This window comes from Mastomys coucha, unplaced genomic scaffold, assembly GCF_008632895.1.
Source record: "Mastomys coucha isolate ucsf_1 unplaced genomic scaffold, UCSF_Mcou_1 pScaffold5, whole genome shotgun sequence".
NCBI lineage: Eukaryota > Metazoa > Chordata > Mammalia > Rodentia > Muridae > Mastomys > Mastomys coucha.
The window spans coordinates 56031195-56045335 of record NW_022196911.1 but is presented as its reverse complement, the minus strand read 5'-3'; the positions used below and the strand labels follow the sequence as shown (position 1 = coordinate 56045335).

Below are 14141 nucleotides of genomic sequence, written 5' to 3'. Positions count from 1 at the left end.
GGGGGGGGGGGACAGAAGAAAAGTGTTCATTAAGTGGATATGTAAATGGCCTGACTGCCTGGGAAAAGGTTCAAGAGCCAGTCACTGCCACTAATGACAAAATGCCCACTGCAACTTACAGAACTATCTGTGGCAATGTAAGGTTGTACATTTGGAAAAAGATCTTGCAGTCTTTCACAAAACTAAATATACACCGGCTATATAACTCAGCAGTATACTCCTGGGAGCTACCCCAGGGGAACTCTGGCCAGGGGACATCTATAGCATGTTACTCATAGCAGCTCCAAACCAAAACAACACAACAACCCATTAACACGTGATGGAAAACTGGTACATGCTCCCTGGGAAATCTCTGACACAGTGATGAACAAACATGATAGCAGCAACAACATGGCGATGACAGGTGGAAGCGAAGAAACCAGATACGAAAAGGTAAATATTGTGTAGTTCTTAAGAAATAGGCTGTTCTTAGGAAAAGCTGTTTAGTCAATAGTGCTAAAAGTCAGGGAGCATAGCTACGTCATAAGGAAGGGATCAATTGGAAGGGAGCCCACAGAGATCTCCATTTACCTTTAAAATGCTTCCTGATTGGTCTGTCCCGCGCCTCTCCCCCACCCCCACCCCTGCCACACACACACATTTTGTACAGGTTTGAACTTCCAGCCTTCAAGCAATCCATTGAGGTACATTCAAACTTTCTGTATGTCTGTGTGGTGGTCTCATAATGTGGACATCAAATTTGCACCTTAATTAACAGAATGTGATTCTGTGAACATCCATGGTAGATAGGCTTTCCAAATACTATGCCTCCAGAGAAGCACTGGTTCGTGGGTAACTAGCTCCCTAGGGACCTCGCATTTCTGCCTTTCCTTCTGCTTTTCACCCAGCCCCAAACATGCCTAGGGGTAATCTCTCAAAATCAGCAACAGCTGCCCGGAGTGGATGGGCTGCATAGCTCCAGCCCACACAGTTCCAGCTGAGCGAAGCCTATCGACGCCTTGCATCGGGGTCTGAGGAATCTATGCCTCAGGCTTGCAGTGAGGCCAATGCCTAATATTCGATGGCTATCGCGGGGAGGACCAGAATTGCCCCACAGATCATAGCGTGTTTTTCATATGAGTCCATGTGGGTCCTAAAGATATTCTGGGACATTCGGGAGGACAATCGGCGCTCTTGATGGACCAGCACATCATTGTTGAAGCCGCGAGCGAAACGCGCAGCGCGGTCTCTTTAAGAGACACCAGGAATGTATCCAAACAGACCGTGCGCGCAGCGCACGTGACTCACAGCTGATTTCCGGCCCCGCCCCCTTCCCCGGCCCGCGCCGCCGAAGAGTCAGTTCGCTGCGGCCCGCGGTCCCTAGTCTCGGCGCGCGCGATGGCGCACGCTACCCCGCCGATCGCGCTGGAGCAGGGCGGCCCCATCCGCGTGGAGCATGACCGCCAACGCCGCCAGTTCTCCGTGCGCCTCAACGGTACCGCGCTGCCTTTGTTTGCGCGCGCGCGGGCGGGACGGGGCGGGACCTGCGGGCGGGCGGACAGACGGATCCCGGGGCGGGAGGGCTGCCGAACCCCGACTGGCACCGCCGGAGCGCGCCCGCCCAGGCAGCCCGCACCTGCTAGCGCAGCCGACCTCGGGCATCGCGGACAGAGGGCTGCCACTCTGGGTCCCAGAGAGTAGGTCACTGGTGGCCTGCAACCCCCCACCCCCCGGGTGTTCGGTTGCTTCCTGCCGCCCTGGAGGAGCCTGCGCGGGCCTGGGGCAAAACCTAGGGAAAGTGTGGCCTGGAGGAGGAGGCCGGTAGGTGGTTCTGAGACTTTGGCCAACTTGTCTAGTCGATGTGTGCCTCGGTCTCCCGGAATCTGCAGTGGGGATAGCTGTAGTGCACACCGCTTTGGATGAGATGCAGTAGCAGTAAAGGTTCAGAATGACACATTTGGTGCACAGCAAGTCCCGATAAACATAGATAAATGGCTACTTTTAAAACCAGATAGAGGGGTCAAGGCCTTAGTTCTGTAGCGTTTGTACCAGCAGACCAACACTCCTCCCATTGATTCTAGGGGCTGGAAAAGATTGTGGAATATTAGACCTTGAGCTCTCTGTAGCCCACTCTTCTGAGCTAGCCCCTCAGGGGACATCCGAGACCTGACTTAGCCACTGCGCTTATTTTGATTGGAGAGATGCACTTGTGTGTGGTCGGCCAGTAGGTTGTAAGCTGCCTATCCTGACTTCCTGAGCCAACCTTCTGTGACCTGCACTTGGTCACAAGCAGAAGAGGCCTAGCCTCCTATTTGTGCCACCTAACCACCGTGGGGGCAGCTGTTACTTCCTGTGTTGTGACACACCGCCCCACTTACAGATGAGTAAACTGAGGCCGAGACTGCAGGAAGTGTGACCTGCCCAGCCTTAACAAAACCAGAGTCATATTCAAATCTGGGCCCAGCTGCCCCTTGCCCTATTCTTTCCATAGAGAAACAAGTCCTGTTGTCATGCTGATGGTAGCTCAGCTGACAGTGACACTTGGCCCTGATCACTTGAGAGGCCTTATCTGAGGGTTTTTTGTTTTGGTTTTTTTTTTTTTTCAGATCCTCTTTTCTGAAGTTTTCTTAGTTCCAGGGAGTCTCTGCTTCTCCAGGTGACTGTGGAGGTGCATCAGATCCACAAAGAGAAAGGCAGAACACTTGGGCTGCTTCCTTCCTTCTTTCTTTCTTTCTTTCCTTCTTTCTTTCTTTCTCTTCCAAATGGGTCCAGTCAAAAGGAAAGTGCTCTGAGAGCTGGCAAACAGATCATATCTTTAAACTTAACCATTCTGCCACCTGCTGTCCTGTCCATAGGGAAGCAGAGTGGCTAGAGGCAGACGACCTCTCCTCCTCTCCTCCTGTACAGCATGGGCCAACAATTTCCCGAGTACCTACTATTTACCTACAGTCTTCAAAATGCCCAGGACTTGTAGGGCTGGGCAGTCTAAAGAGGGAGATGGGTCTCAAACGAGTTGCATAATACCTCATAAAACAAAGGCCTTGGGAGAAGTGAAGCTGGGCAGAAAGAAGGGTATTTTGGGACCGAGCTGCTGTTTGGCATTCAGTTCCAAGCAGGTGGTATTTAAGTGGAGACCTGAGAAAGACAAGAAACAGCTGTGGCCATGAAGAAAAGCACCCTGTGGAAGAAGCCTTTGAGAGCAAAGGCCCTGCAGTTCCCATTGTGTGTTTCAGAGCAGCCAGGAATGGTGCAGCCATAGAGGAGCGTGACAGGTAGGATAAGGCTAAGAGATCAAGGGAAGTGAATAAATATAAGATCTGGAAATGTGAGCTTGGGTATGGCTTTGACCTTCAGCGCTGCGGGTTCCTGACTGTGCCTTGGAAAGAGGACAGATGTCATGGACCAGGAACCCTAAGGCTGCGCTGATGGGGAGCATACTGTGGGGCATGACAGAGTGGGGAGCTGGGTAGTGCGCAAGACCAAGCATGTGAGCAGGGGTGCGAAGAAATGTCTAAGTCCTGAGCAGGTGTGACAGCAAACACAGAGGGAGCTGTTGATTGGAGGAGACTGGAACTCAAGTGTACATGACCCCAGATTGAAGTTCTGAAAATGCTAAGCATGTAGCCACTGTTTCATGGGTGGGAGACCAAGGCACAAGGCTGATGGACAGCTAGTCCAGAATGGAACCTCAGGTTGCCTTCCGAGGGTTGCTGTCATCTGAAGGTTAGAAGATGTGAGATAAGGCCCACACCTGCAACCCCTTCCGTGGCCTTCTCTTACTTCCCTCAGCCAGGGTCAGCCACTTGGGGTTTGTGTGTATGTGTTTAAAGATTTGTTTTTGTTTTATTTGTGTGTGTGTGTGTGTCTGTGTCTGTGTGCAGTGCGCATACAGATAACATGCATTCCGGTGTCTGTAGAGGTCAAATGAGGGCATCAGGTCCGGCAGCTGGAGTTCCATGAGCTGTCAGACATAGGTGCTAGGAACTGAAATGGGGTCCTCTGTAAAAGCCCCTTTAACTGCTGAGCCAGCTCTCCAGACTCTGGGACTGCTAGTTGTTGCATGAAAGCTCTCTCCAATCCCTCCCAGAATTCTCTATACCCCCAGGTAGGAAGACAGAACTGGAACTGAACCCAACAGGTCCCTCCGGTTTCTGGCTGTCCAGCACTGTATGGTTGTCTAGGTCTGGGGCACTCAGAGCCTAGCCTAGACTGCCACTAATCCAGGTGGCAGTGACTACTCACTGTGGCATGGGTGTTGGGGTCGTTATAGCTGGCAGTGCCACGTGTGCATTCTGTCCTATGGTGGTAGACAGTCAGGGGAGGGAGCCTCTGAGGGAAAACCTGGACTAAGAAGGTGGCATCCAACTGGGAAGCCCTGGGTATAGATGTGGCAAGTGGGAAGATCAGCAAGCAGCTAATCAAACTCTTAGTGGCTGCAGTTTGGTTGTGGCTGGAGCCTGCAGGCATTATCTCAAAGCAAGCCCATGAACCTCTGCAGGCCTAAGCAAACACCTGCTGGGGACTTGGCTGTTCTCTGGGGATCCAAAGGCACAGGGGCTAGGCCTTGGAGCTGCCATATGCCACTGGCCCACCTCTAGTCTCAGGAGGCATCTGGTAGGAAGAAGCAGGTTTTTGAGAGATATTTCCTGGGTGTCTACTCTGGGTGGGGTTGTGGGGACAAGACAGTGACAACTAGACACCAAAGGCCTAGGCAGAAAATCACTGTGCTATCCCAGGGCTGCCCAAGTAGGCTCTATGGGATTAAGAGCAAGAAGAGACTGAAAATGTTAGCAAGTTTGCAGGAGCTCAAGCCCTCAAGCCCCCCAGCTCCTGTCCCCAAGACTGCTGGGAGCTTAACCTGGGCTTTGGGTGGCCCTAGGATCCACATCACCTGGTTCCCTACACTGCCTGATTCACTAGGGCCAGCCACTCTGGCTTCCTTGCTGTTCTGGGTTTCTGAGGATTTTGTTTCTTCTGCTCTTACCACTGGGACTCCTCACACCTAAGTGTCCTGATCTCTCAATTCCTTCAGGTCTTTTGCACAAGAACCAGATGTCCTTTTTATAATGACAGCTCTCACCCCTGCTCCCTACCCCTTCTCTGCTCTCTGTGCCCATCTCCTGAGTCTCCTATCATTTGTGTCTCCCTTACTAAAATATGAGGGAGTGTTGTGTCAGTTCTGTTCACTCCAAAAACAGCCAGAGCATAGTGGGTAGTCAGTGACTTAATTGACCCCACCAAGTACAGAACCGGACCTGGGTCCCATGTCTTGCAGCTATGGGGGGGTGCCTGTGGAGGTTACAGCTGGGCCTTGGCCAGGGAAATGGGCACAGCCCCAGAATAAATCAATCTAAGGAGGGAGTTTCAGCTCAGGAGAAGGCCATGGCCTTTGTAGAGCTGGCTGAGAAGAGAGATGGCATTCTAGGTCTGGAGGTGGGAAGAAGAGGGCATAGTGCCATGAGACAAAGCCCTCTGGCTGGCTGTGGTGAAGCCTGTCCACAACTGCAGCACTCTGGTTTCTAGGCCAGCTTGGACTCCATAGTGAGACCCTATCTCAGAAGAAGAGAAGGAACTTGGAGAGGGGAGGTCAGGGTTGCACTCTGCCTCCAACCCCTGTGTGATTGCATACCTTGGATCTCAGGGGTCTACCTATGAAAATGATCTGAGTCATAGTCTCCCTCCTGGAACTTGCAGGAGACTTGTACACTGAGGGCGGAACCCTCGGAAGGTTCCTGGAGTGTGTGTGGAATGCGATTCTCCACTGAGCCTGTCACACAGGCTCATTCCCTTTGTGACAACGCTTGGTACAGGCAGGGGACCCATGCAGCATTTAGGAGCTGGTTCTTTGGCACATGAAAGTTTGAACATGTAAAATGCAGCTTGTTTAAAAGGTAAAATACGTGAAGTGCAATTTGCTTTTGAGAAAGTAGATCATCCAGCCCAATAGTGGTGGCACACACCTTTGATCCTAGCACTCCGGAGGCAGAGACAGGCAGATCTCTGTGAGTTCAAGGTTAGCCTGGTCTATAGGATGAGTTCCAGACCAGCCAGGGCTACACAGAGAAAACCTGTCTAGAAAAAACCAAAACAAAACAAAGAAAAAAGAAAAGAAAGAAAGTAGAGCATTCATGCCCAGCCCAGCTCTAGTAAGTTCTAGGCCAGTCCAGGCCCCCTGAGACCTTGTCTAAGACGGACGGACGGACGGACAGACGGATGAACGGACGTTGACTGTTTTATTCTATTGCTAGGGAACCCTATGATCCCATTTGACTTCGGGGCCTCTCCTGCGTTGCCTGTACGTGCTCTTCCTTTGCTCTTCCCTTTCCAGCCCATGAGCTTTGTCCTGGACCCCTCTGGAGCAGTTGGACTCCTCTTCCCACTGGGACTAAGGCAGCAGGACTCTTCTACCCTAGATTCTGTGAAACTACGAGTTACCTTCCAAACCTCTGCTGAGGACCTAGGTCATGATGGCTAAGTCTTATGCTCTGATACCACTGCCTCCTGCTTCCTCCTCCTCCACTGAAGTCAAGGATTTGTTGAGCTCTGGTCATACCCTGTGCTGGACCTTAAAAGGGGGGGGTTAGCTAAGGAGAATGACAGTAGCAAAGATCTGTGGGTAGTTGTGTGTTGTTAGCACCAGCCTGTTACAGAGAGTGCCCCTGTTGAACACTACACACAGCCCTCTGCGGAATGCCATCATGACCCTACACTGGGCATATGAAAACTGAGGCCCAGGGGTTATTCAGCATTCAGCTCTTACAGCACACTGGTAGTCCGGTTCCGGATACTATCCTTCACCCTGTCCTCCACAGCGGGGGTTGCCAGGAATAACGAAGCTCCGAGGGCCCCTGGAGGCCACACTTCAGCTGTTTCTCTCGCTCCAGGATGTCATGACCGGGCTGTCCTGCTCTATGAGTATGTGGGCAAGCGGATGGTGGACCTGCAACACACAGAAGTCCCAGATGCTTATCGTGGGCGTGGCATCGCCAAGCACCTGGCCAAGGTAAGATGGGCAGCAGACCAGGATGCGGCTGTCACCCTCCCCTTGCAGAGAAGATAGACTGGTGGTTAACGCTGACTTGCTTGTAGACCACACCACAGCTTCACAGGCCCATCTGGCCAAGAGTTTGCAGGTGGCAGTGGGAGAGCTCTGGATACCTGCTTATGGTGCTCCTAGACCCTCTGGCAGGTGGCCCCGCAGCCTGACTCCACCTTGGGACTAGTACTTGGCATGCAGTACTTGCTTAGTTAGCCTTGGTGATGCAGAGTGGATGAGTGTCCAAGTCAGTGGCCTCCTGCCCTGGTCCTCCATCTCCACCTGCCTCTCTCCAAGCACTTCAAAATTCCAGGCTGCCTGAGGACCAACTACAGGTGAAGCAAAGAACGATTTTTCAGGTGCAGCCCCCACTCCTGTACTCCTAGGAGAGCCCTATACTGGTTTCCCAATCCTGTCTCCCTCCCTTACTCCCTGCTTCTGGCTCTCCTAGATAGGAGGCCTCTTTACCCTCCCTGTGGGGCTTCCAGGGCCTCGTGCCCTGCCATATAGGACCTGACCGATCTGTGCGTTCACCCATTTACCAGGGAGGGAACTCAAGACGCTGGTCTAGGCAAAGTGGGAAGGTTAGCCGCGTGGAGAACCTGGAGCAGTACCAGAGGGCTGGTGACTACCAGTCTTCTTGAGCTATAGTGGTCCACAGTCCCCAAGCAAGCCGCTGCTCTAACAGCCATTCTTCCTCTGCTGACCCAGGCTGCTCTGGACTTCGTGGTGGAGGAAGACCTGAAGGCCCACCTCACCTGCTGGTACATCCAGAAGTATGTCAAAGAAAACCCCCTGCCACAGTACCTGGAACGCCTACAGCCATGACCCTGGCCACTGTGTGTAGGAGCGCACCCTGTGGGCTTTCTGTGTGGGCCTCAGCCAGCTCATGTGCTCTCAGGAACCTGTTCCCATGGGGACAGGCTCAGAGTTATTTTTGCAAGGACACTCGTCTGCAGCCTTCATCCAGGATTCTGGGGACCAGCTGCTGGCTGTGGATGTGTGAAAATCCAGAGTGGGATAAAGGGCAGGCCAAGCGGCCAAGACCCCCTTCCCACAGAGATCCTCCGGCTCTGCTGAGGTCCTCCTACCAGCTGCACATCCCCTCTGGCCTAGCTACCAGGTCCCTGCTCTGATCAGCAAGAGGGTGACGTAGAGTCCCTGCCACCACCTCCTGGCATTGTGTCCTTTCTGAAAGTGAGGAGGATGTTCCTGGAGCCAAGAAGAACAACAGGAACCCTGTGTGCCAGCTCCCCAAAGTGGAGGTGCCAAGCCTTAGCCACTGCCAGTGCTAACCCTTTCTCTGTCTCAGACTTCCATGCCCTGGCACAGGCAGTGGGGCAGTGGCAGAGAGCAGCGGATCCAGCTCTGGCCCAGGCCCACCTGTGAGCATGTACACCAACACATGAGTACAAGAGACAGGGCAGGTGACGGGACGTCCTCCTCTCTTGGGTGCCCACACTGTTTGGCTTCTCTTGCAGGTTCTGCAAGAAAACAAGTTCCCTATCAGAGGGTCTGCCTTCCCACGTATTCACCTGCAGGAGTCGGAGGCTTGGTGGTGGTCTACTGAGCAGTCTGATACCCTCAGCCCTCTCTGACCTTCAGCTGTACTTACCGGGGCCTTTCTTGTGGGTCACCGTGGAGATGGATGAGATGGTGGTACACAAAGTCCATTTCGTTTCTTTTCTAGTACTCCTGGCTTCTGGCCGTCTCCCCATTGCTGTCTAGGCTGCTCCAGACATCTGTGCACAGACACCTCCCCACTCTGCAGAAGTACTGAAATCTGGACCAGGAAGCCATGCATCCTGGCTAGGAGGTCTTAAGCTCAGAACCCTTGGGCCTCACTCACCACTGCAGTCATGGGCACGGACCCTTACGGTCCCCACCCTCAGCATCTCCCTACCTCCTGCACCTCTGGCTTTTACCCTGTTCTTGATGCTCCTCTTCCAGCCTCCTAGAGTTCCAGGATAACCCAGCATACTTCTCACTACTGCCTCCCTTCTCTGCCACCCCGTTCTGTCTGACAGGGACTCTTCATGGTCCAGAGAAACCCCTGGGCCTCTAAGAAGACATTGCTGACTGCTCTGACAGCTGTAGTGGCAGCGTGTCTACAATACAGTACTTGAATGAGGGCCCTGAATCATGTGGACCCAAGAGGAGTGGCTGGGCTTCCTCCGTGGGCTTGTCTCAAGTTCCTGCAGGGTGGCCTGAGCATTCCTCACTGCCTTGGCAGCCTTAAAGTCCCACTGACTGTGCCCCGGAGGCTTCACAGCCTTGCGGTGTAGCAATAACTATATCTCTGCCTCTTCCTCCTGGCCAATACTGCCCAACTGGGCCACTCTGGTGCTATCCCATCTGCCTCCCCTGTCCCCCAACACCTGTTCCATGTCCTGAATCACTCCAGGAGCCTGTGGTTAGGCACTGGCCACTCTAGACTTCATGTTCCTTCAGTAGGTCTGTGCTGTGCTCGGATCTCACCCTAGGGTTTCTCTTCCTTGCCCAGTCTACACAGGCAGTAACTCATGTGCCTTTCCTACTCTGAACCTGCCACAAGTAGTATCTGGGCCGAGGCTGGTCTTGGGACTTGCATCCCCTCACTTTTCTGACTTTTGAACACATTGCATGATCCCATTGGTCACTGACAAAAGACTAAGGCACAGTGAGGTCGGGGCCCCAGAGCGAAGAAATAGGACAAGATAGATTGTGTAGGAAGGGGTCCTCCCTGGTGCCCAACCTATTTCTTGATCCTCAGCACTGCCTGCACAGTTGGACAGCTCCACTTGAGGGGAGTCTAAGCTCCAAAGGCTGCATGGCCTGACTGAGGTCTCCCAGCACAACAGTGCCAATAAGCATCAGGATCCCAGCCCAGGTCTGGAGAATTTGCCATCTATATCCCTACTCCACATTATCTGAACCTCTTAGTTTTACCCTAGAGGCCACACTCCTCACTGCTGGGCAACAGCTTTACAGGGATTCCTACAAGTTAATGGTGCCATACTAGCATCTGACGCGTGAGCTGCTCTTTGCCCTGAAGTTGGTCATTTAGGGGTTCCTGACAGAATTGTTGATAAACACAGGAGCAGTGCAAGTGTTCCAAAATGGGAGCAAAGGGAATCTGCTCCTGCAGCCCCTCTTACACGGGACCTAACGCACAGGGTGGGCCAGGGTGGCTAGTGCACTGAGTGAGAGGCACAGCAGTTTCAGGCTCTGTGGTCTCAGCCCCTCCTTAATTCTCATGCAAATCCCAAGAGACACCACTGTCGGCCTGTCCTGCAGTTGAAGGGACAAGGTCAGATTAAGCGGGTCACCAGCCTGCAACCCACACAACTAGACAACCTAGGGTCTAAAACCCTGACCCCTAGATAGTTCCCAGCTTGTGTATTGTGGTCAGATGTCTACTTTGGGAAACAAGTGACCTCAGTAATACATAGATAAAATGTCTAGAAATTCCTTTATTCCTTTGAAGGGCTGAAATGGGGCTCTGTCTTGAGTTGCAAGGTACATGGCCAGCATCTAGAAGTCTGGCTTATGAACAGAACACTCCCCAGTAGCACCTGGCCACTTACCTGTTGTTCCTCAGTTCAGGACTTGGGCCGGCTCAAGTCCTCCCACACGTCCTTTTACTAGTCTCAGGGTCCTGCTTCCAGCTCATTGCCCTAAGTTTCATATACGAGGTCCTGTGAGGCTGTGGCTTGAACCTTTAACTGCAACCTCGGGGATCACATTTAGGTGTTTCAGCTGTGTCCTATGGCTTCAAGATATTAAAGACGCTTTTCTGGTTGTCAGAGGTGCTCTCTGCTTTTCTCTTGGTGCGTTGAGAAGGGCAGTTGACAGTGGTATTTCTGTCACTCTTCAGTGTTTTCATCAGTCACTACACCCAAGTCTAGCTGGGAGGCCCTGGCTAGAGCCACAGGGGTGGCCATCAGGTCTTTCAAACTTTGCCTTCAAAGCAGGTGATCACTGTGGCATTTATTAGTCTATAATATGATGTCACGGTAGAACCAAGATTGAACATTTTGTAAAGAACAGATTGGTTCTAGGATTCCCCAGGCTAGAGAGTCCAAGGTCAAGGGTCACACTTTGCTTTTTGCTGCACTGTCTGTGGCAAACAGCAGAAGATCAAGGAAGCGTGTCCAGACACCCTTCACAGTAACAGTAATGCAGTAATGGTTAACCCATGCCTAAGGGTTCTAGCACTCATGACCTAGAAATCTCTTAAAGGCCCCACTTTTAGCCACCACTACACTGGGGGCTGAGCTTCAGTGCATGGCCTTTCTGGTACATGTACTTCATGTGAGGTTTTAGGGGTCCATTTTCCCCAACATTGGGATCATTCATGGGTTCCAGCTTGGTGGAGACAGATCAACAATCCCATGTTTACAACTTTGGGAAACTTTCTAGGAGGTCAGTCCCAATACCAGCAATGTCAGCTGGCACAGGAAAATGAAGAGCACTCAGGTACTGATGTGGGATTTAGGGCAGAGAACTTCTAGAAATGTTAAAATTCCCAAAGTTCCTTAGGTTACACGAAGCTGGAGGGATAGAGTTAACACCATAATCATGTAGCCTCTGAGGGTTCTCCCTGATGAACAAATTCCAGGAGCACGCCACAAAAAAAAAAAAAAACGTAATTGAAAATGTACTAGGTCAGGCTCTGACGAGTGGGTGGGTTACAGGTCAGCAGCCCCTTATGGTGAACAGAGAACTGGCAGTCCGCACCATCAGATTAAGCAGAGGCACATCCTGAGCAGTGGTGCCCGTCTGCTGACAGGCCAAGGCCTGATAGAGCATTTTCTCAGCATGCATGAGGTTCTTGGTTCCATCCACAGCAACCAACCTTGATAGAAAAACCAGAGAATAATGGGCCTCAAAGCCAGATCTTAGAGGAGGATCAGTTCACCTTCTGTCACTACAGCAAACCTGGCAGAGATCCCAGCACCGAGCTTTCATGTTGGGAGCAGTTTATCTTAAGGGTCCAAGGTGCATACCTGAGCCATGAAGCATGGCATTAGGTGGAAAACTGATTTGGTAAACTTTGGGATCAGGGAAGGGATGGGATCCATAAGGCCTGACCAAGAACTTGGAAGATTTGTTCCTGAAGGTCAGCCTCCTGCAGGAGAGAGAAGCATGAGGGAATTCCAACCAGGCATGCTGTGGGACTGAGAGGACATTTGATCCTCTCCAGTGGCCGAAATCTTGGAAATGTGTTACTGTGTGGATCTGGACTGTGCTCAAGGTCTGTGTGTTAAAAGATCGGTCCACAGCCTGTGGTGCCCTTGCGTGGTAAGGGAGGCTCTTCAGGGTGCAGCCAGTAGGAGTTAGATACCGGAGAAGATGTCTGCTTCCTGGCACCGCGGAGATGAGCAGCCTCCTCTAAGTCACCATTATAGGTGATAGACATCCTTACCATAGGCCTCAAGACAATGGATCCAAATGAGCTATGCGTGGAAAAAAGATGTGCTAGGCAGTGGTGGCACACTCCTCTAATCCCAGCACTTGGGAGACAGAGGCAGGCGGATCTCAGTTTGAGGCCAGCCTGGTCTACACAGTGAGTTGCAGAACAGCCAGGGCTACAGAAGAAACCCTGTCTTGGAAGAACAAAAAGATGGGTCTCCTCTGGCCTCCACCTGAGTGCTGAAGCTACGGGCGTGTATTATGATGCCCAGAACCAGGCTTTTGGTTGGTTGGTTTTTGAAATAGGGTCTCAGCCGGGCAGTGGTGGCGCACACCTTTAATCCCAGCGCTTGGGAGGCAGAGACAGACAGATTTGTGAGTTCAAGGCCAGCCTGGTCTACAGAGTGAGTTCCAGGACAGTCAGGGCTACACAGAAAAACCCTGTCAATAAATAAATAAATAAATAAAATAGGATCTCATCACGTACCCCAGTCTGACCTCAAATTGAGATCCTCTTTGAGAATCAGAGTTTTGGTGTTTTATCTGTTGGCTATGGAAAAAAGTATCTGTGAACTCAGAAAAGCAGGCCATCACATTAGTCAGTTATCTTGTTGCTATGACCAAAGTATCTCACAGAAACAACAAAGAGAAGATTGATTTTGACTTACAGGAAGCCAGGACAGACAGAGCTCCTGGCAACATGAGTGTCATGGTGAAGCTTGTAGCACTGTGGATGTCAGCTCCTCATACCAGCACAGAGAGGGGCTGAACCCTCATGGATCCTATGTCCTTCTTCCTAATTCAGGAGTTTATCAAGTTTCACCAACCTGATCCCCCGCCCAACTCCAGGTTTACTCTTGTTCTCCAGAACTGGGAGCCTGTGTTCTATCTTCTGGACTTTGTTTTCCTTTTACTTCACTTGGTTTTGTGACATGATCTTACAAACTCTTTGGCCTCAAAATTGCTTTGTTTGTTTGAGCCTTTTAATTCCTGATCCTCCTGCCTCAGCCTCCCAACTACTTTGATTGAAGGCAAGCACTACACATTACAGAGTGTTTCTCTTTCACTTACTAAGACATTACTTCTAGATCAGTGCACGGCATATACATAGTGCACAAAATATCTGATAGATGGAATAATGGATAGATGGCTGACAGATGGACGAATGGATGGATACACAGGTGGGTAGATAGACAGGTGCAAAATAAACTTGGGTGGGTGAACAAATGGGTAAATGAATGGATGAGGGAATGGACAGGTAGATAAATGGGCGAAGGGATGGATGGGTGGACAGATGGACAGGTGGGTTTATGGGTAAACAAGCAGATGTGTGAGTGGCTCATGCAAGCTACAGGGTGTAAATAAGAAAAGAGGGTAGGGTAGGGAGAGTTTGGCCTACCAGCTCACACAGACATAATGCATGCCGGCAAAACACCAAAGCATGGAAAAATTAAAAATAAGTTAATTTTTTAAAAGATTGCAAAGGATTCACTTCCCAGGTGCTATGGGCAGAAGCATCCACCTCCGCCGGGATCAAATACACTCCAAAGCTACTCCCTACATTTGAGACAGAGACAGAAATATGGGAGACAGGAAGTAAAGCAGGGAGGCTTGCTTACAGTCACATTAGGAAAGGTGTGGTCACAAGCAGAACTTACTGGAAAGAAAACTTCCCAGAGATACTTTGTTGTTAAGGACCCCAGGAAGCCTGTGGCTGCAAATCAAGCCTAGG

General features: G+C 51.4%; 1 protein-coding gene across 1 annotated transcript; it reads left to right on the top strand.

Moving 5' to 3' along the window:
• The first annotated feature begins 1282 nt into the window (after window positions 1-1282).
• On the top strand, window positions 1283-10800 carry Natd1 (N-acetyltransferase domain containing 1). Its single transcript, XM_031352650.1, has 3 exons — window positions 1283-1474; window positions 6864-6982; window positions 7727-10800. The coding sequence occupies exons 1-3, from the start codon at window positions 1378-1380 to the stop codon at window positions 7841-7843; spliced, it is 333 nt and encodes a 110-aa protein (XP_031208510.1). The 5' UTR covers window positions 1283-1377; the 3' UTR covers window positions 7844-10800.
• Window positions 10801-14141: the final 3341 nt, after the last annotated feature.